Here is a 21,790-nt window from a genome sequence, read left to right on the forward strand (position 1 = left end):
TATTTGATGAGTACAAAATTTACGTGAGAATCTCTACTTAGTTGTAGGGTACATCTAAAGCTAGAAATGCCCAATATTTTTATTGTACATCATGAATCATGATTATTACAAATTACAATAATTTAATATGTAAATCAAATACTCACAATTCATGCTCTTTGATAGATAATTTCTCCTTCATTTCGAAAACTTCAGCGTTTCACGTATATATAGCACACTAATTTGATTATGAGAAGTGCTCAAGTGCCCTAACAATGCAAATTGAAAAAAAACATTCACGTATTAGCAAGTTAGGCCTCTTAGCTTGGAAATTAAACATTGGAAATAGAACTAATGCTAGCTAGTTAGATCCGGATAAATCAAGTTAATTAAATTTCATTAAGATAAGATAAGTCAACTTTAGAACCATTAAACAAGATAAGTTAATTTCAAGATTAATAATTCCGTATAAAGTGAGAAAACACACTGTAATAATGTACTCTTTTTTTTTTTTTTTTATAAGGGACCCTAATAACGTACTTAATTAAATTCATACATGCAATAGTAACATATGATGAAGTATATTCTACATACAATAATAATAATACATGGTCAACATGGATCTGTAAGCTTGTCATGAACAAAAGTAGGCTGCGTCGGTGATAGATGGATTGAGTCATGCGTACAACTCTATCCTAAGTTAAGAAAATTCAATTTTATATAGTAGTATACTTTGTACTCCGTATTAGTTTTAGACCATATTTTTGGCTTTTTTTAAGCTTTTGGCTTTTGCATAGTACACACTGTATGATCCTATATGCTTTAAGTACATTCTAATTATAACATTGCTGTTTTAGACACTAACATATGCGACATTGACATCATTTTTGGCTTAGTCGTCATTGATTGACACTTTGCACTACCCAAAAAAAAAAAAAAAGCAAATTAGTTTTAACTACCTTTCTTACGTCACTTTATTAAAATATATATTTTATACTTTCACGTTACTTATTGAACTTATCCGATTCTATCTAATCATAAGGTCTCGGTCGTGTTAAGAAATGAGAATACATCAAAGTTAGAACTTATTAACTCTAAATTTATCTTTTCTGAACTTATTATTGGTCACTTAATTAACTTCTTACAATCAAATATGAGATTATAATAAATGGATCAGACCGTAAAGTATGTATATATGGAGAATATAGAGCCTAAGAGTGAGGATAATGATCACATTGCCTTGAAATTATGCAAATAAATTTATAGTCCTTGTTGTTAATTGGAAAACATCTATACAATGTTATGAGCAAGCAATTTAAACACTATGATTAATCAGAATAATGAACAAGAATGAAAATAATTTTCACAACCACATAATATCGACCAATTGTCTTATTTATTATTAGTATAGGTAGCTTAGCTTTAACAAACAACCGATGTATACAACTTAGTACATACAATATAAGCTTAACTTGAGCTTCTCTTTTATTACACAATCATTCAAAGCAAATTTCTTATGTATGAAGCAATCCAAACTTCGTCTTCCAAACAGTTCAGTAGACCAATTATGAAATGGATCTAACAGGGACATGAATAACTTTGTGCTCGAATTTGGTGATCTTAGGCACAGTTATGTAGAGGACACCATTCTTAAACACGGCCGTAATTTCTTCCTTCCAAGAGTAATGAGGAAGTTGAACCCTACTATCGAAAGGACTCAAGATCTTGTTACCAAATGCATCTACACCCCCATCTCCTTTGATGTAAAGCAAGTCGTCTATAACTTCCACTTCTATGTTTTCACCTGCTAGTCCTGGCATGTCAAACCACATCTTGATCTCATGCTCGTCCTCACTAGTATTCCATGGAGTGCGCACTGCAAAACAAGTTACAGTTTTTTCCAGTAGGGTTATGTTTGAAAATCTAATATCATTGTTCTCTATTTAAATTTTAGGAAATTAAAGGTGACTAATTAATTAGTATATGTGACTCTTATTTCGAGATAGAAAAAAATATGCTTATAGTTTATTTTAAATTTTAAATTTATGAATTAAGTGCGTGGTGGAAATGAAGCGATTTGAGTTCATTATATTTTATACCAAGAGGAAATTTTCATGGTATCCAATAATATAACGCCTTACACCTTTGAGGTTCATTTTTTTTTTTAATAATTATTTGTATCGCTTTAGAAGAAAATTGAGTGTTATTATATTATAAAGAAAATAACACGTATGTGAAAACAGTTGAACTTACCAAATATAGAAAGTGACTTATTATCATGGTACATCCATAAGAGATGGAACGAGTAATGTACTTCATATTAAGGAGAAAAAGAATCCTCCTCACCTATGTAAGATAGCAAAGCAGTTGAAGGAGTGGAATATTTACCATAAGGAGAAGTTTCTAGTAGGGCAACCTTTTTGTGGATTTGTTCAGATGAGATTGGCTCAATTCTCCTTGGACTTCCACCTCCTGCTTGTTGGGCTCTCACCACCAAACAAGACCTTGATGAAGGGGTCTTAATTAGTGATGGTGCTTGGGACAACCTCGAACGAGGGCCCGACCCATTTGGTAATGGGCTGGATGAGGCCCGGTTCGACACGAGGGTTGTAGCAGAAGAGCTTGTCAATAATGTGCTTGCCATTGAAGAAGATTTAAGGTGAACTTAGAAAAATCTATCCTATGGAACTTATTTATAGAAATGTATATGAAGGTATGAATGGTTACTTGTTGAGCTTGATTATGCATCTTCTCTTTTTGTCAGGAAAAGCCTCATTTCCTACATATTTTGATGCTCTTTATTTTAATCAAATCAAAGTAATGAGGCTAGCTTCTCCTAACAAAAATTATGAGCTTCATGTTCGTACACTTTATGAGTACGTATATCATACTCGTAGCTAGCTAGACTGTACCGATTATTGTATAAATATCTTAATATGTGTAATGAAAAGTGTAACCTAATATTAAAAAAAAATGCTAGCGACATGCCAAAATCTTATATGAGACAGACTAATGAAAGTTATACGTAGTAATAATTTATTGTGATATCAAGGTGAATTCTTCCTTGTTTAATTTATTGTTTATACTTTGTTTAACTTTTACATTATTGTAAATAGGCAGATAACTATGATATACACCAAATACGTTATCCAAGCATGTACTCCAAGTTTGTGCGTGCCTTAATGTTCGGAGTGTGAGATGCCTCGTTACTTTGCTTAGGTTTGTGGTAAGACATCAATTCCTTCTTAAAGTACTTTTTGTGTTTCTAAATGCCAAAACACTAATCACATGTGATTTCACCTTACCAAGTGAGCCAAGTTGGGCATCGTACAAGTATTACTCGATTCCGGAGATGATTTCTTACATTTGCTAGTGTACGGGATATACCGGTAGAATCATAATATGCCGGTAAAAGAGTGTTGTGCAGTTTAAAGCCCTCGTTAATCATTGAATAATTCATGTCCTTACCGGCATTAGTCTCTACCACGCGGAGAGCTGCTTCTCGGAACGTGGCATGTCCCTCCAACACGTGGAGAGTTGCTTGGTGCCGCGTAGGCACCTACTACTTACAAGGTCGGTGTGCCACCTATCTGTATAGGTGGCACCTGCTTGGTTGTGTTCCTATAAATACCCAAGCAAATCCTCATTTCAAAGACACAATCTATCTCTCTCTAAAACACTTTCTCTCTCTTCTTTCACTTTCTTCACTTTCTTCTCACAAAGGTACTGACTTTAGCATCGGAGTGGTTATTCCCGGATAACCCCCGGGCTAGCTAATCTGTATTGGCTGTGCAGGTGAGCAATTGGACGGTAAACCTTTACCAGCCCTCAGACGTTAACGGAAGCAGTCCAGCAGGAACAATTGGCGCTAGAAGGAGGGGATAGTAATAACTTCTATCGTCCAACAGGACCTCTCACAGTCATGGAATGAAGTAAGGAAACTTCAGTACCGGTGCCAGAAGTTGATAACCGGCAATACGATAACAATGTCCTTAATGCTAACACGAATAAAACCGTACTACCAGAAATCATGGTCGAAGATGAAACTCATCTCCTTCACGGTAACACAATGAACAGGCCCATAACACCTGACCGTAGCAGAGCAGTGACCCCAGATCCCTTGGAAGGGTTTACCCCGGAGGAGCTAGAGATAACGGCCAAGGTCATGCGGGCTATGTCTAAGAAAAGAAAGGAAGCCGAGTTAACGGCATGGGGAATGCGGGATGAGGTACCGACAAAGCCGCTGATAGTGAACTTGGAGAGTCAGTTCAATCAGGCGGGACAACAACAACCGTCAAGAAGCCGGGGCCGAGAGACCACACTGGCCGAGCGCTAGCTCACACAAGGCGCCCAGGTGGGGGATTCAGGTTCTTATCGGCATGAGGTTTCTAGTGGCTTGGAAAGGCGGGCAGTCAGGGTGATCATCAGGCCCAGAGTATCTCCGTTCACACAAGAGGTACTTGACCAACAAATGGAGAAGATAAAGATGTCGTCCTGTACGTATGACGGTAAGGGGGACCCAAAGCGGTATGTGGCTGCGTTTGAGAGTCACATGTTGCTATATACCGACACCGATGCTGTGTGGTGTAAAGTTTTCCCTACGACTCTTACCGGCGCAACTTCGGATTGGTTCTCCAATTTAGAGCCGGGATCAATTGACTGCTTTGAGACCCTGGTGGAGATGTTTACAGGTCAATACATAAGTTATAGTGCGAGACAAAGGACATCTGGCGAGCTCATGGCTATTCAGCAACGAAAGGATGAGTCGCTCAGAGATTTCATTAGACGCTTCAACAACGAGGCTAACACTATACCAAAATTGCAGCAAGAAATTGTCGTGATGGCATTGACGAATGGGCTAGGTGACAACGACTTCAGAAAATATATGTCGCGGAAATCTTTCCCAAATTTAGGGGTAGCATTTGCCAAAGCTCATGAATACATAAAAAGTAAGGAGCTGCTGAAAACGAGCCGTCAGATATCGTCGGCAGAGCCCTCCAGAAGGCAAAGTGATAATAGCTCGAGTTCTCAGATGGGTGACGTAAGCAGGGCGCTGCCGCAAGGCCAGCAGAGGTCCGGGAGGCCGACAAGGGGATTGGATCGTTATAGTAGTTATACGCAATTAAACACCCCGAGAGCGGCAATATATTCAATAAACCAGAATAGAGAAGATTGGAGTCGACCGGCACCGATGATAACGAAGGGCCGGGACGTGAAGAAATATTGCATGTTTCATAGAGACGTTGGTCATTACACCGAAGAATGTGTTCAGTTAAAAGAGAACATTGAAGATCTCATAAGGAAGGGGCGATTATCCCAGTATCGTACCCAGGCAGGTCCCAGCCGACCGCAAAATTCACAGCCTAGGCAAATCGAGTACCGAAAGCAGGGAGATCCATCAATGCAAGATGATACTTACAGACAGAATCATGCGGAAGCATCTAGACAGGGAGGTAATCCGACAGGGCATAAAATAACAATCGACGTTATTACGGGAGGGCCAGTATATGGAGGTTCCGTAAGCGGGGCCAAGAAGAGTTTGTTGGAATACCAACACCTAGTGAACGCTTTGAGCGTAGAGGAACGACCTCGGCCTTCTTCCATGCTTTCGATATCTTTTTCGGAGGAGGATGCTAAGGGAGTAATTTACCCTCATGATGATCCGTTGGTGCTGATATTGACGGAAAATGGAGCATATATCAAGCGGGCACTCGTTGACGACGGAAGTTCCGCAAATATCCTGTTTGCTAGGGCTTTTGATGCCATGAGGATTGGCCGAAAATACTTGACGCTAGTGTCCTATCCCGTGATAGGTTTCAACGGATCGACGGTAAGACCTGAAGGTAGTATTGTTCTTCAGGTTCGAATGGGAGAGGGTCCGGCAGTAAGAGATGTTATGGCGGAGTTTTTGGTGATTGATGTGCCATCTGCTTACAACGCCATTGTCGGCAGGCCTCTAATTCATGACATGCAAGCTGTGGTCTCAACGTACCACTTGACGATGGTGTATGTATCCAACGCGGGAACGACAAAACACGTACGGGGTAGTAAAACTATGGCAAGAGAGTGTTATGTATCGGCACTGAAGCAGCCAGGCTGACAACCAACTTGTGAACAGACACCAGCCAAGCGAGAACGAATTCCCTCTACACATGACTTGGCTATGGAAAATTTTGATACCCGGCCGGTAACTGCGCCACGTCCTTCCCCAGGAGGCGAAACTGTAGAGATCGAATTGCAGCCTGGAGTTCCCGGTAGGGTAGTGCGTGTCGGATCTGATATGGATGTCGACACACGCTGCCATTTGGTAGAATTGTTGCGAGAAAGTGCTGACGTGTTCGCTTTCTCGGCAGACGAGATGCCAGGGATACATCCCGACGTCATAGTACATAAGCTAAATGTCGACAGGAGGGCAAGACTTGTTCGGCAGAAGAAGAGGAACTTCTCAACAGAGAAAATGGAGGCTATTCGGTCAGAGGTGAATAAGTTGCTAGCGGCAGGGTTTATCGAACCTTGCACATACCCTGAATGGTTAGCAAATGTGGTTATGGTGAGGAAGCCGTCAAGGAACTGGAGAATGTGCGTGGACTTTACGGACTTGAACAGAGCCTGCCTGAAAGATTGTTATCCCTTACCGAGGATAGATAGATTGGTAGATTCAACTTCCGGTCACGCGCTATTGAGCTTCATGGACGCTTTCTCCGGATATCATCAGGTCAGCTTATATGAGCCGGATCGAACAAATTAAAGCGGCATTCATTACCGACTCTGGAGTTTTCTGCTATAGGGCTATGCCACTTGGATTGAGAAATGCAGGGGCTACGTACCAAAAGCTGGTCGACAAGGTATTTGCGAACCAGAAAGGAAGAAATGTAGAGGTGTATGTGGATGATTCAATTGTGAAAAACCGTTTGGCTACAGACCACGTCGCCGATTTGAGAGAAACTTTCGAGACACTTCGGCGTTACCGGATGAAGTTAAACCCAGAGAAGTGCGTGTTCGGCGTGCGGTCAGGAAAGTTTCTCGGTTTCATGGTGAGCGAAAGGGGGATAGACGCCAACCCCGATAAGATTGAGGCGATTCTTAGTTTACCAGAACCAAAGTGTATAAAAGACATACAGAGGCTCACTGGTCGAATGGCCGCGTTAACAAGATTCATCAGCAAGTCAGCTGATAAGGCCTTACCGTTCTTTGTGATCTTGCGTCAGAACAAGCTGTTTGGATGGGGGAAGGACCAATCCAAGGTGTTTCAGGCTGTTAAAAATCACTTGAGGTCCTTACCCACCGTTGCAAGGCCAGAACAAGGAGAAATATTACAGCTTTATATCTCTGCGTTGGCAAAGACGGTAGCGGCGGTGCTCTTGGTAGAGCGGCAAAAAACACAACTGCCAATTTACTTCGTGAGCCACGTATTAAATGCTGCCGAGAGAAGGTAACCGTTAGTAGAAAAGATCGCGTACGCGGTAGTTGTGGCCGCACGAAAGTTGCGCCCTTATTTTGATGCACATGCAATTGATATCTTAACGAATCAACCGTTAGAGAAATCTTTGCAGAAGATGGAAACGTCTGGCCGACTGCTTAAATGGGCTATTGAACTGTCTGAGTATGTTATTGCGTATAAACCAAGAGTATCAATTAAAGCCCAGGCTTTGTCTGACTTCATTGTGGAAACATCCTATTATGAAGAAGAGGATGCTATCGGCACATGGAAGGTATCAGTTGACGGCTCTTCTGCTTCAACCAGCTCAGGAGCTGGAGTAATTATGATCTCTCCCCAGGGAGATGTGTTCGAGTATGCCGTTAAGTTCAAGTTCAAAGCCTCAAATAATGAGGCAGAATATGAATCAGCGTTGGCAGGAATACAGTTATGCATATCTGCGGAAGCAAGGCGTATTGAGATGACAACTGACTCGCAAGTAGTAGCAAATCAGTTTAATGGCACTTACGAGACTCGAGAGCCGAGCATGACGGCATATTTGGCAAAACTCAAGAGTGTTACATGCTGGAGTATTTCGAAATCAAGTTGGTCCCTCGAGCAATGAACACACAGGCAGACGCCTTGGCTAAACTCGCAAGTTCAAGCTTCAATGACTTAAGAGGACGGTTATGGTAGAGGTTATGAAAGAAAGAAGTATTGATGAACAACCTCCTAAGGGCGTATGTTGTACAATTGCGGGACAAGAATGGTATGATGATATCTTGGCTTACAAAATACATAATGTCCTTCCTGCCGGCAAGACGGAGGCAAGAAAGGTCCAAAAAGACAGTGTCTGGTTTATCATGTTTCGAGGTTTGTTGTATAAGCGGGGGTTTTCGTTACCGCTGCGAAGGTGTATAATGGCTTATGAGTCGGCAAGATTGATAGAAGAAATACACGAGGGTGATTGCGGTAATCATACGGGGGGTCGGTCAATGTCCTTGGAAGCAATGAAACGAGGCTACTATTGGCCAACAATGAATGCAGATACCATGGAATACGCTAAAAAATGTGATAGATGCCAGAAGTACGAGCCGGTAATTAATCAACCTCCCAATGATTTATCACCTATTCTTAACCCAATCCCGTTTTCTCAGTGGGGAATGGACATTATAGGGCCGTTTACATCGGCAACAGGTGGCCGTGAGTTTTTTATTGTAGGGATAGACTACTTCACCAAATGGATAGAAGCAGAACCGGTAGCAAAGATTACAGCGAATGAGGTAAAGAAGTTTATCTGGAAAAGCATTTTTACGCGGTTCGGATTGCCGACAGCAATGGTGTTTGATCACGGATCACAATTTGACTGTAGTCCGGTAAAGAACTTTCTAAGCATATACAAAGTGAAGTTTGCGTATGCGGCAATATGTCACCCGCAGTCAAATGGTCAAGCTGAGGCCGCTAACAAGAAGATACTAGGGGCAGTTAAGAAAAAAGTAGAAGACGCTAAAGGCTTGTGGGCAGAGCTGATACCTGAGATTTTGTGGGCGAATCGTACGACAACAAGAGAAACTACGAGGGAATCTCCTTTCAACCTCGCTTTCGGCTCAGAGGCAGTGGTTCCGGAAGAAGTGGGATTACCTTCTTTTCGGGTATAACACTTCTGCGAAAGTCAAAATGATTTGTTGCTTCGACAACAATTGGATTTTCTACCGGAAGTAAGGTTGACGGCTGCCATAAAATCTGCAGCATACAAAAACCGAATGAGCCACGCTTATAACCGGCGCGTCAATTATCGGCCCATGGAAGATGGTGATTTAGTTCTGCGCATAACGGTCGCAACCGGCAAAGGGAACGCAGAGGGTAAACTTACTGCAACCTGGGAGGGGCCTTACCAAATATATGAAACACTTCGACAAGGGTCTTATCGGCTAATGTCCCTTGAAGGTGTTCCCTTGAAAAATGTTTGGAACGCTAGTGTATTAAAGAAATATTTTATGTGAAATGTGTGTTCTATTTTATGTAGTATAAGTTTTGATGACATGTTGTCATATGTAATTTTTCGGCATTTACTAGTATTGTAACCTATTTCAACACTTATGAAATACAATCACATTACCTACTTTCGATACGATCTGACCACAGCCTAGCTAGCTGACTCGATCGTTCAAGTGAGGGAAGAATAAAAAATAAAATAATAATGGACCTCAAGGGGAGTTGAAAGTGCGGATTGATCCACTGCCTTTGCTCAGCCTGACAAAGGTTGGATAATTTATCTCGGTATGTTTTATATCCAATAGTCAACACAGGCATTACAGAGTTTTCCCAGAATTTGTTTACGAATAAATTCTGTCTAAAAACTCGGGGAGTATTATTGGTAAGGTATATCTTTGAAATACCGATAACAAGGTGTTAGGGGTAAGATTTATTTTGAAAATATCGATAACAAAATTCTTAGGTTTTCTAAAAAAAATTTTAATTCGCAAAATTAAATACCGAGAAATATAATTTTGAAAGCCGAAAAACGTAAACTCATGTTAAAAACCAAGGAATAACTAAAACGCGATTCAAAGAGGGCGATCATTACGTGTTAGTTAAGAGGTAAATAACGACCATATCATAAAACAAAGTAATATGGTAAGGAAGTAAATAACTAGCTGATTAGAAATAATTGTAACGAGTATAGACATACGCAAGTAAAATATTCAAACAATCAAAAGAAAAATTGTTGCATATTACAGACTAGTGTAATTGTTTAAAACATGGCAACGGGTACAGACAAGCATAAACATCGTAACCCAGAGATGACTGCCCTCCTGATTAAATCTTGTCGGCCTCCTTGGTTGATTCAGCTGCATTAACAGACTCTTTCTCAGCTTCTTTATTGGAGGGACCGACAGACCCATCTTCACCAGCATGAGTGGTAACAAGGCTATTGATAAGGGCGTCATCAAACTCCACTTCCGGCAACTCGCGTGGGTCTAGGTTTGTTATCATAGCATGCGGGGGGAGCTCGTCAAAGTACTCACTCTCATAGCTGGTAGGAGAGTGGTTCATCTCTTCGTTAAAAGCCCTCTCGACGGCCTGCCACTTCGTTGAATTCCACCCCTCCGCTTTGCACACACAACGATGCGCAGAGACCCAACCGGCAGTATACCGGTCAACCAGCAAGTTGGCGTAAAGGTCGGTCTGCAGGAACCGATTAACGGCTCGACGCCTGATTCCCGGCTTGTCGCGCTCCATTTTCTCAACTTGGCTGGCCAGCTGTGCCTTAGCCTCCTTTTCGTACTTCAGGCTCTGCTCAAGGCTGGCTACCTTCTTTTGCAACATCTCCTGGTCCGTCAGCTTCCTGTTTAGTTCAGACACTTGCTTTTGCAGGGTCTTCACATCAGATTTAACCTTGTCGCGCTCCTTGACGACGAGCTTGCAAGCGTCGTCAGCCTTTTTCAGCCTGGTCTCGACGTTATCGGCGGCGCGCTGATAATGCTGGTACATGTGTACCACCTCGACAGTAGAGTTGACGGTCTAATTGACGATAACAGAAATTGTCGTTAGTAAACATAATACAGGTTTATAACGTAGGAATGATAGGTATCTAAAGGTAATAATGACGTCTTACCCGGAGCATATTGTTCATAAGCTGGCCACAGGGAGCAGTAATGCGATTGGATGGCCTGTCGGCTGGAGTTGCCAAGTCCTTCAGCATTCTCCACCCCATGCTCCCGCCAGTGCTAGGGTCGTCACTGAGAACGGACTCCCCACGATTAACATTGATTCGGGGATGCCATGGGTCACCGGCAGCACCGAACAGTACAGCCAACTCCTCAGCAACTCCTTCCGGGATTCTGACGTGCGGAATCTCGATGAAATCACTGACAAGAGCAGGGACGAAAGCGCCCTTGACGAGACCGCCAGAGCGCGTCGGGATGACTGCCGGAGTCTCCTTGGGTGGAGGCTTGTCGATGCTAGCCAGCTGGCCTGTTTTGGCCCCTACACTGCCGACGCCGGTAGCAGTCGAGTCCCTTAAGGTGACCGTTAGTTTTTTCAGCGGCTGGAGTTCGGTCTCATCCTCCAAGTTAACGACCCCTTCCGGCCAGCTCCCTTGTGCATCCTTTTCGAGGGATGCCGCCTCATTGTCATGATGTTTTTGTTTTTTTTTGTTGTTGTTCTCGGCCGGAGGACTCAGACGTCCTCTTTGACGCATTTCCTCCACCCATTTTCACAGCTAGGGTGCGAGGTTTGGTAGCGCGGTCGGTAGGAGCCATGTCATGTACTCTTGTTCTTTTTCTTTTACTGGCTCTGGTGGCGAAGGCGGGGAGAGTGTCGTATGACTTTCTCGCCCAATCGGGGCACTTTTGTTTCACTCGCCCGTCAGGATGCAAGCCTAGTCGGCTGAAGTCGAGTTTCTCAATACCTGACGAGAGACATACCCAATAAGAAACGTCAAAAATAGACATTATAAAGGTAAACCTAAAATAAAAATAAAAACAAAAACGCAAAAATTAATATATATATATATAGTGTGTTTAGGTACAGTAAGAGAAAAAACAGGCAAGGTACTTATCGAAATTATTTTCAGAGGCAAAGTACATGCACAATAAAGATAAATTTAAATACATGTATATAATTTAATAACATTTCCATACTAAATGCATCGGTATGGCAGAGACCGACATGAGATAGAGGGGCGTTGCCCAGTATATAATTACAATGGGGCAACCACACCCCCGGAACGACTTTATTCTTCTTACCGGCTCTAACATATGTACAATTAAACCATTTAAAAGCTTTTTTCTCCATCGGTCCTAACACTCTCGACCGTATGGTCTCAAACATGTTGTGTGGATGATGAAATGTCCTACGGACGGTAAAATCGTCAGGAACACTCATAAAATAAAATTCATTCTTCCAGTTCTTGCAACAGGTCAATTTTGGCCACACTGTGCATTTACCGGGAGCGGTAAAAAGGGACCACCATCCGGGTGACTGACTATCTCTTTTTATCCAATGTAATCTCCGAAATAAGTTCAGGGTAAGGGGAAAGTCCATAAATATCATAACCCAGACAAGAGACACAATATTTCGGATGGTCGGAGGCGTTAACTGTGTAATTGAAACATTCCAAGCCCTGAATATTTTTTCGATGTAATGATGGAGTGGAAACCGTAAACCAAACTCTAAATGTTTTGCATACACAACAATGTGGCCGGCAGGACAGTCCAAAGCCGTTTGACCGTTACTTGGTAGTCTCAGTTCGTAACCATCAGGGAGACGGTAGAAGCGTTTTCCATGTTGGCAATAATCCTTTTCGGTGGCTGTCTGCAACCATACCGGATCCACAGTTGACTCAGTTATTTCATAGCTACTGGGAATTTCTTGAGGTTCCAGATACTTTGGTTCATCTTGATCTGAGTCGTATTCCTCGTTGAGACGTTCCTCTTCTGCAATCTGAGCAGCAAGGTTGAAATCTGTAGCAATTTCCTCGTCGGTCTCGCTGTTTTCACCCTCATCATCTTCTCCCTCCCCAACCTCTTCAGACCCATCTGCATCGTCTTCGTTACCGATGTTTTCACCCCCGCTTTCTTGCCGTTCTAGGCTATCTTCGACTGACCGGATATCTTCTTCTCGGATATCCGAAGATTCAGGACCTAGGTCAACCATTTCTTCATCAACGTAAGGTTTACTGCTTTCACCAACCTCACGTTGGTAACTAGCGTGTTTCGTTCTCGGCATCCTATCAAAATTAGTGTCGTATTGATTAAATAAATCCAAATTTGACCTCAAATGATATTGAACGCTAATAGGCTCAACATCAGCAATCTCTATGTCCTCTGGAATATCAGGGTTGGTAGGACGCAAAGCCTTCTCGGCGTCAGCTAGAAACTTATGACGATAATAAGCTTCTCTTTCTTCTACAGAAGTTAAGGGTGTACAGAGTTCAGCCTCATTGGCTTTACCCATGTTTGCATGCATTCCAGACCAGACATTCACAAATAATGAAATAAACGCAAAATCTACTAAACCACAAACCAGTGAGAAATCGAAAAGAAAGTTAGGGTTTTTTACCTCCTTTTCAACTCAACTCTTGAAAGCGTAACTCGGGAATAAAGTGTCCTCTGTTTACAAACACCGGTCACAACACAACTGAACAAACCCTTGACAAATTGAGCCTTGAATCGCAGAAATACAAGCGCGCTACGAGCGAAGTGAAGTAGAATTTTTTCGAAATTTTTTTCGCAACAGACATGAAGGGTCAAAAGTACGAAATTTACTATTTATACTGTACAAATGAAGTGGTTGATGTGACATTTACTGCATGCAATCCAACGGCTGTAATAAAACGCCTTTTCGAAAATAACCTACTTCGATGACTGACACGTGCCCCATTATTTTACTACATTTTCCCGCCAAATCCTGGGGGATAAATTTTCAAATGTGTGAAATCGTTTTAACTCCTATTTTCGGTTTCAGTATTTTATTGAGCCAAAACATGTCGGCATTTTACTCGGTAATTGAGTAAAGTCCTATCGTCAATTTGCTCACTTGGGGGGCAAATTGTAGATTTTTTCATGTATTGAGCAAAGTCCTATCGTCAATTTGCTCACTTGGGAGGCAAATTGTAGATTTTTTCATGTTTTTATTGAGCAAATTACTATCGTCAATTTGCTCACTCGGGGGGCAAATCGTAGATTTTCTTTTTGTTTTTTAACACATTCTTGTATGACATATCGTACATACCACCACCGTGTTCCAACGCAAGTGAGTACGTCAGTTTTACTAACGCCCTCATTTGGGGGGCTAGTTGTACGGGATATACCGGTAGAATCATAATATGCCGGTAAAAGAGTGTCGTGCCGTTTAAAGCCCTCGTTAATCATTGAATAATTCATGTCCTTACCGGCATTAGTCTCTACCACGCGGAGAGCTGCTTCTCGGAACGTGGCATGTCCCTCCAACACGTGGAGAGTTGCTTGGTGCCGCGTAGGCACCTACTACTTACAAGGTCGGTGTGCCACCTATCTGTATAGGTGGCACCTGCTTGGTTGTGTTCCTATAAATACCCAAGCAAATCCTCATTTCAAAGACACAATCTATCTCTCTCTAAAACACTTTCTCTCTCTTCTTTCACTTTCTTCACTTTCTTCTCACAAAGGTACTGACTTTAGCATCGGAGTGGTTATTCCCGGATAACCCCCGGGCTAGCTAATCTGTATTGGCTGTGCAGGTGAGCAATTGGACGGTAAACCATTACCAGCCCTCAGACGTTAACGGAAGCAGAATCCAACAGGAACAACTTGACCAATTGTTATTGCTTGGTGGCGATGAGATTGTCAATTATAACGACGACAATGATGATCGTAATGACATAGGCGAGTCGTAATTGCTAGAAGGCGTAGTAGTATTAGAGCATTTACTTGCCCTCTTATTAGTAGAAAGTGATAGATATTATTTTCTAGATAATATTTGTCGGATATATTTGTATATATTTTGTATAATTATCTTATTAGATTCCTAACGTGATTAGGAATAGGCTTGTAACATTATATAAAGTAATCATTGGTATCACAGCTTTAGGTTACGATCCTAGTTTTATTATTTTTTTTTTCTTGCTTCCGCTACACATACTGCCGCCCAACCTTCTTCTTCACTGATCTTTTCACCTAGCTTGCAGCTATGTCACAAGATGGCGACACACCACCTCCTCCGCCGCCAAAACCACCAGTGAATGAATTTCACCCGGCCCTCGCGGTCAATAATATCAAGACAGCAATCCCGATTACCCTTGACTACACAAACGTCCACTATTTCACATGGGTTGAATTGTTTGAGAACCATGCTTGTGCATATAATGTTCTTGATCATATCGATCCCAAGACTCCGAAACCCTCTGACATCTCCGATGCGTTTTGGACTCGATTAGATGCTATTGTTAAGCACTGGATTTATGGAACGATTTCTGTTGATCTTCTCAACACTGTGTTGTCTAGGAAAGCTACGACTCAACAAATTAAGGATCGCATCAAGGATATTTTTCAAGATAACAAGAGTACAAGGGCGGTATACCTCGAGAATCAATTTAATACTCTTCATCTTGATAATTTTGCCAATGTTACCTCGTTCTGTCAACAATTGAAAAGCATTGCTGATCAATTAGCCAACGTCGATCAACCCGTTTCCGATCAGAAATTGGTTCAATTCTTCGCTTGGTCGCGGGTTTGAACAAAACTGATTTTGACACGGTGGCCACCATGATTGCACAGTCCGAACCCCTACCATCGTTCAACACAGCTCGTTCTCGGCTCTTATTGGAAGAAACCCGCCGGAATTATGATTCCTCACCACCACACACTTCGTTTGTTGCCCAGCACCAATCGGGACAGCAGACCAAACCCACATAGCAGCAGCCGCAGCAAACAACCACCGTCAGGGGCGGTGGTGCCTCCGGGAAGGGACGCGACGATGGCAGTAAAGGCCGTGGGAAAGGCCAAGGTAAAGCCAGTGGTCGTGGTGCTCCAGCCACCCCGCAACAGCAGCAGAACAATCAACAACAATCACAACATTGGCAACATCAGCCCAGTCCTATTGGGCAGCCTAATTGGGCCCAACAGCAGCAATGGCCCAATCAGCAACAGGCCTGGCCACAACAGCAAACGTGGGTTGTTCCTCCTGCGCCATTCCCCACAACAGCTCACTATCAACCTAGGCCGATTCTAAGTAGGCCACCTCAGCAGGCCTACTCTATGGGGTCGTCCACATATGGCCCACCGATGAATCCAACCGAGCTAGGCAGTGCGTATTCATCAATGAGTTCATCAACTCCGGAGAATGGATGGTACATGGATTCGGGTGCAACGTCTCACATGACAAATAATCCCGGTACTCTTCTTCCCCTTTTTAATTTAAGCACTAATAATCATATTTTAGTCGGCAATGGGCATCGCATTCCAATTACTGGTTATGGTCATACTTCCCTTCCAAATAATAACCTTAGGCTTAATAATGTTCTACTTGCACCACAAATTACCAAAAATTTAATTTCTGTGCGTAAATTTACCTCAGATAATTCGGTGTCTATTGAATTTGACCCTAATGGTTTTTCTGTGAAGGATCTTCGTACGGGGAGGGTAATAACGAGATGCAATAGTGTCGGGGAGCTCTATCCAGTCACAACCCATACTTTAAGCACATGTCTAGCCACATCTCTCACTGCAGTCAACCCGTGGCATGATCGTCTAGGACATCCCGGGCCTTCATCTTTACAGTTTCTTAAGAGCAATAATTTTATTTCTTGTAATAAGGAGCACGACCCCTCTTTTTGCAATTCTTGTCAAATAGGAAAACATGTTAGACTACCGTTTTATGATTCAAATAATAATACTGTTTCTGCTTTTGACATTATTCATGCTGATTTGTGGACCTCTCCAATTCGGAGTATTAATGGTCATAAATATTATTTGGTTCTACTTGATGATTTCACACATTATGTTTGGGCTATCCCTCTTGCTTATAAATCTCAAGCCTTCCAATCATTCTTACATTTTCGACAATATGTGCAAACACAATTTGAACGTCCTGTTAAATGTTTTCAAAGTGACCATGGTCGCGAATTTGACAATGACCCCTTCAAAAAATTTTGCCTTGACAATGGATTGGTTTTTAGATTTTCTTGCCCACACACTTATTCTCAAAATGGGAAAGCCGAACGGATGATTAGAACCATCAATAATGTCAAACGAACTCTATTATTCCATGCTTTCTTGCCCCCTTCATATTGGTCACATGCTCTAGAGACAGCCATTTATCTTCTTAACATTTTGCCAACTAAATCTCTAAAACACATGACCCCGACTCAAGCTTTGTTTCGTAGAAATCCATCATATGACCATTTGCGGGTTTTTGGTTGTCTTTGTTTTCCTAATCTTTCAGCAACTGCTCCACATAAACTTGCTCCTAGGTCCACTCCTTGTGTTTTCTTAGGGTACCCTTCCAACCATCGGGGTTATAAATGTCTAGATCTTACAACTCGGAAAATCATCATATCTCGACATGTCACTTTCGATGAGTCTTCCTTTCCCTTTAAAAACTTGGAGAATTTTCAACTTATGGACTATGATTTCTTGGGGTTTGTTGCTCGGTCTCCTCTCCTAACTCATTTCATGCTCCAGCAGCACCTAGGCCCAATCCTCAAGCCCACACTACACCTCAAAGTCCACCAACCCAAAACCCCCGGCCATTGGGCGCTGGATTTCCAGCGGCCCAACCAGACGCTGGTGGCCCAGGCCCAGCGGGCGCTGGAAATCCAACGGCCCAGCCAGACGCTGGCAGCCCGCGTCTAGCAGGCGCTGGATCACCAGCGGCCCAAGGCCGAACCCCCCCTTCTGCTGGGCTTCCTTCCCCTTTTTCGGCCCAATCACACCAAAACACTCCTAGCCCACCTCCTTCCACCTCAAATCGCCAATCAGCCATGCTTTTTAGACCCAACCTTCTTTCCTCACCTCAAATGCAGACGAGATCTCGTCATGGCATTTCTAAACCAAATCCAAAATATGCCCATTTGACCATTGAGCATAAATCCCCATTACCCAAAAATCACAAACAAGCTTTGCAAGACCATAATTGGAATGCCGCAATGTTTGATGAATATAGTGCTTTAATTAAAACGGGAACTTGGATTTGGTACCTAGACCTATGGGGGTGAATGTGGTTAATTGCATGTGGCTTTTTAAGCATAAATACAAGTCTAATGGTGACCTTGAAAGGCACAAAGCTCGTCTTGTATGTGATGGCAGGTCGCAGGAAATTGGAGTTGATTGTGATGAGACATTTAGTCCGGTTGTTAAACCGGCAACTATTCGCACAGTATTCAGTTTAGCCATGGCTAAAAAGTGGTCCATTCATCAGTTAGATGTTAAAAATGCTTTTCTGCATGGTGACTTACAGGAAACAGTTTATATGCATCAACCTCTTGGTTTCTATGATCGGAGCAAACCTGACTATGTATGTCGTCTTCGCAAGGCTCTATATGGTTTGAAACAAGCCCCTCGGGCTTGGTATCAACGTTTTGCGAATTTTTTGATCAAGTTGGGGTTCGTCATTGCTAAGAGTGACACTTCTCTTTTCACTTTTCGGCAAGGGAATGACTTGGCATATTTACTGCTTTATGTTGATGATATTATTCTAGTCACTTCTTCTGACAGGTTGCGCACGGAAATTATTTCTAGTTTACAGATGGAATTTCCTATGTCCAACCTAGGGCCATTGAGTTACTTTTTGGGGATTGCAGTTACTCGCACACCCAACTATATGTTATTGTCTCAGCAGAAGTATGCACAGGAAATATTAGAGCGCGCAGGTATGACTTCCTGTAAACCTGTCGCCACTCCAGTCGACACTAAGTCTAAACTTAGTGCCAATTCGGGTTCTCCGTTCCGGGTACCTACTTTGTATCGCAGTCTTGCAGGCGCACTTCAGTATCTTACTTTCACTCGTCCGGATATTGCTTATGCGGTACAATAGGTGTGTTTATTTATGCATGATCCCAGGGAGCCGTATTTTGATGCGTTAAAACGCATTCTGCGTTATATTCAGGGTACTATTGATCACGGCTTACATTTATATCCTTCAGCTCCTACTCGCTTGATTACTTATACTGACGCTGACTGGGGCGGTTGTCCCGACACCCGTCGTTCCACATCGGGGTATTGTTGTTTTCTTGGGGACAACCTCGTTTCCTGGTCAGCAAAGCGTCAGCCTACTTTGTCTAAATCAAGTGCAGAGGCGGAGTATCGAGGCGTTGCGAACGTGGTTTCTGAAGCTTGTTGGCTTCGTAATTTATTATTGGAGCTTCATTGTCCCCTTCGACAGGCTACTATTGTTTATTGTGATAATGTCAGCGCAATCTATCTCTCTAGCAACCCGATCCATCACCAACGCACCAAACATGTGGAATTGGACATCCACTTTGTTCGGGAAAAGGTTGCGTTGGGTGAAGTTCGGGTTCTACATGTGCCTTCACGATTTCAGTTTGCGAAATCTTCACTAAGGGCTTATCAAGCTAGGGAGCTATTTTTAGACTTCAGATCCAGTCTGTGCGTACTTCCTCCTACCGCTTCGACTGTGGGGGTGTGATAGATATTATTTTCTAGATAATATTTGTCGGATATATTTGTATATATTTTGTATAATTATCTTATTAGATTCCTAACGTGATTAGGAATAGGCTTGTAACATTATATAAAGTGATCAATGGTACACACTCCAATTTGAGGAGTTTTCCCGAAATCTAACAGAAAGATAACCTAGATGCATCAAATATTTTTTTTTTTTTTTTTTTTTTTTTTTTTTTTTTTTTTTTTTTTTTTGGTGTTTAGAGAGCCACAAGACGGGGTGAGAATCGATCCCAGATTTTCTTAAATCGGGAGGAAAGCTCTAACCACTTGAGCTATCCCTCAGAGCTATATATGAATTGAACATTTATGAATGGAGAAAATTTAAGTTTTGTTGGTCTCCAATTTTTACTGCTTAAATTAAGGCAGTTTCCCTTTAATTTAAATTTGAAATATTTTTATGTTTAAATATTTTTGTTACTACTATATATTTTCCGGATTGGTAAAGCTAGAGTTATGGAAAAGGATAGACTTTTGATTTTAAAATGATATGTTTTAAAGATTTTTGAGTCTTATCTAGGTTAAATTGGTTATTGTTATGAATGCAGATTCAATCCTACTCCATATTATTAGACTGCCAAAAATCGACACAAAACAATTGCAATTTTACTAGCTTGATTTTCATATGAAATTTAATGTTATGACTAAAATGACCTTTTATGAGCACTAAACTTTTTTTTTTTTTAATTAAAAGTCTAAAAATTGTTGAATTTACGTACTTTAATTTGAATTAAACAACATTTTCATGGTTCTGACTATGGATGACTATGTCTATATGTATTATGACTAATTGGGATCGAGTTATTAGACATATCATGTGTATATAATTTGTATATTTTAACTTGTTAGTTGGATCCAAACCCAAATATTTCTAGGCCTCAACAAGCATTTGATCATCAACTCAAAATTGAAATCAGCCATCAAATCCAACAATTGAATTAGACCCACTATTTTATTCATATTGACCGATTGAAGCTAACCCTAAACCCTCACCCCTAAACCAAGGTTTTTTTAAGGTGGACAGTTAGTTATTGATTATATCATCCCAACATTTAATTGACACAAAAATAACAACATTAGCTAAAAATTAATACTCCAAAGTAAATGAACAAAGTAAAAAGATACACAAGATTTAACTAAAAAACACGTACATTATTATCGCTAAACACAAATTTATAAAACCTAATTAGCTAGCTCAAATTCAATCAACTAAAAGCAGCAGATCTCTTACAAAAATCAATAGCCTCTTTCAAATCTTCCTCTCTAATTTCATCACTTCCTTTCCTCTTATGAACTAAAACTCTAGAAATATTAATATCACTACAAATTCCCTTACACTTGCTTTGTTTCTTGTTATTATTAGCCTTAAAACATCCCATACAACTAGACTTAACCGCGTGCCACAACTTCCCATGACCTTGACACATTGCCAAGTGAACTAAGTAGGGCACCTTAGACGACGATGATGATGACATTGACAACGATGATCGACCTTTTCGTGTAGATGACTTCTTACTCTTACTATAGCAATTATATTTGTTACTACATGGTAACGACGATTGTAATGGTGATGATGATGATGAGTCGTCGTGGCACGACTCGTAGCTAGTGGGCGTACTAGGAGCATTGGAACTATTATTATTACTTGGGGTGCTTTCATTAGTAGAAGAAAAAGATGTCATTAAGTCTAGCACCCATTCATCTTGTAATACGTCATAAATTAACCCGAATGATTTCACCTCTTCCATATCTCCGATCTATTAAAGATTGAACCTTTATACTTGTATTTTGTGTGTGTGTTTTTTTTCTTTTGATTGTTGTGTTTAAATTATGATGATTGAATAGAAATATATAGTGTTAGCTTAATGGAGTAGTTCTTTTTAGGTTAGGTTTAGGAAAATAGCAAAATAAGGAATATTTTTGGTAATTAATTTTACTGCCAAAATTGAGGTCTTTTTGTTTCCATAATTGAATATTTTGTGCTGAAAGAAATCTTTTCTCGCTATTTTTTTCCGGGTTGGAAATTTATATTTTTGGAAAAACAGATAAACCTCATGATCTTAAGAAGTGACTTGAGTGTTTCCAAAAAATAAAAGAGTGACTTGAGTTGAGTCAATTGATAGCGAGATTTTCGAGGGAAAAAAAAGGGTAGATATCCCAATTGTTGCACTAATGTATGAGGTGGTTTCAATTATTTATGAAATTGGAAAAATTATTGGTTTAACTA

At 41.3% G+C, this 21,790-nt stretch overlaps 3 protein-coding genes across 4 annotated transcripts; 2 read left to right on the forward strand and 1 right to left on the reverse strand.

The window, feature by feature from the left end:
* Window positions 1–1,339: 1,339 nt before the first annotated feature.
* LOC110701292 (small heat shock protein, chloroplastic-like) lies at window positions 1,340–2,691 on the reverse strand. Of its 2 annotated transcripts, none has more exons than XM_021878918.1 (2): window positions 2,326–2,691; window positions 1,340–1,855 (listed from the first exon to the last, which is right to left on the reverse strand). In XM_021878918.1, exons 1-2 carry the CDS (start codon window positions 2,621–2,623, stop codon window positions 1,545–1,547), a joined length of 609 nt encoding a protein of 202 aa, XP_021734610.1. In that variant the 5' UTR covers window positions 2,624–2,691; the 3' UTR covers window positions 1,340–1,544. The 2 variants fall into 2 exon arrangements, with proteins under 2 accessions (XP_021734610.1, XP_021734611.1); XM_021878919.1 differs by having other exon boundaries at window positions 2,368–2,674.
* Window positions 2,692–4,465: 1,774 nt separating this feature from the next.
* Window positions 4,466–6,079, forward strand: LOC110701467. The gene has a single exon (XM_021879118.1). The coding sequence runs from the start codon at window positions 4,466–4,468 to the stop codon at window positions 6,077–6,079; it is 1,614 nt and encodes a 537-aa protein (XP_021734810.1).
* Window positions 6,080–15,070: 8,991 nt separating this feature from the next.
* LOC110701468 lies at window positions 15,071–15,616 on the forward strand. The gene has a single exon (XM_021879119.1). The coding sequence runs from the start codon at window positions 15,071–15,073 to the stop codon at window positions 15,614–15,616; it is 546 nt and encodes a 181-aa protein (XP_021734811.1).
* The last annotated feature ends 6,174 nt before the right edge of the window (window positions 15,617–21,790 follow it).

The sequence above is a fragment of the Chenopodium quinoa genome, unplaced genomic scaffold, assembly GCF_001683475.1.
Source record: "Chenopodium quinoa cultivar QQ74 unplaced genomic scaffold, ASM168347v1, whole genome shotgun sequence".
NCBI classification, from domain to species: domain Eukaryota; kingdom Viridiplantae; phylum Streptophyta; class Magnoliopsida; order Caryophyllales; family Amaranthaceae; genus Chenopodium; species Chenopodium quinoa.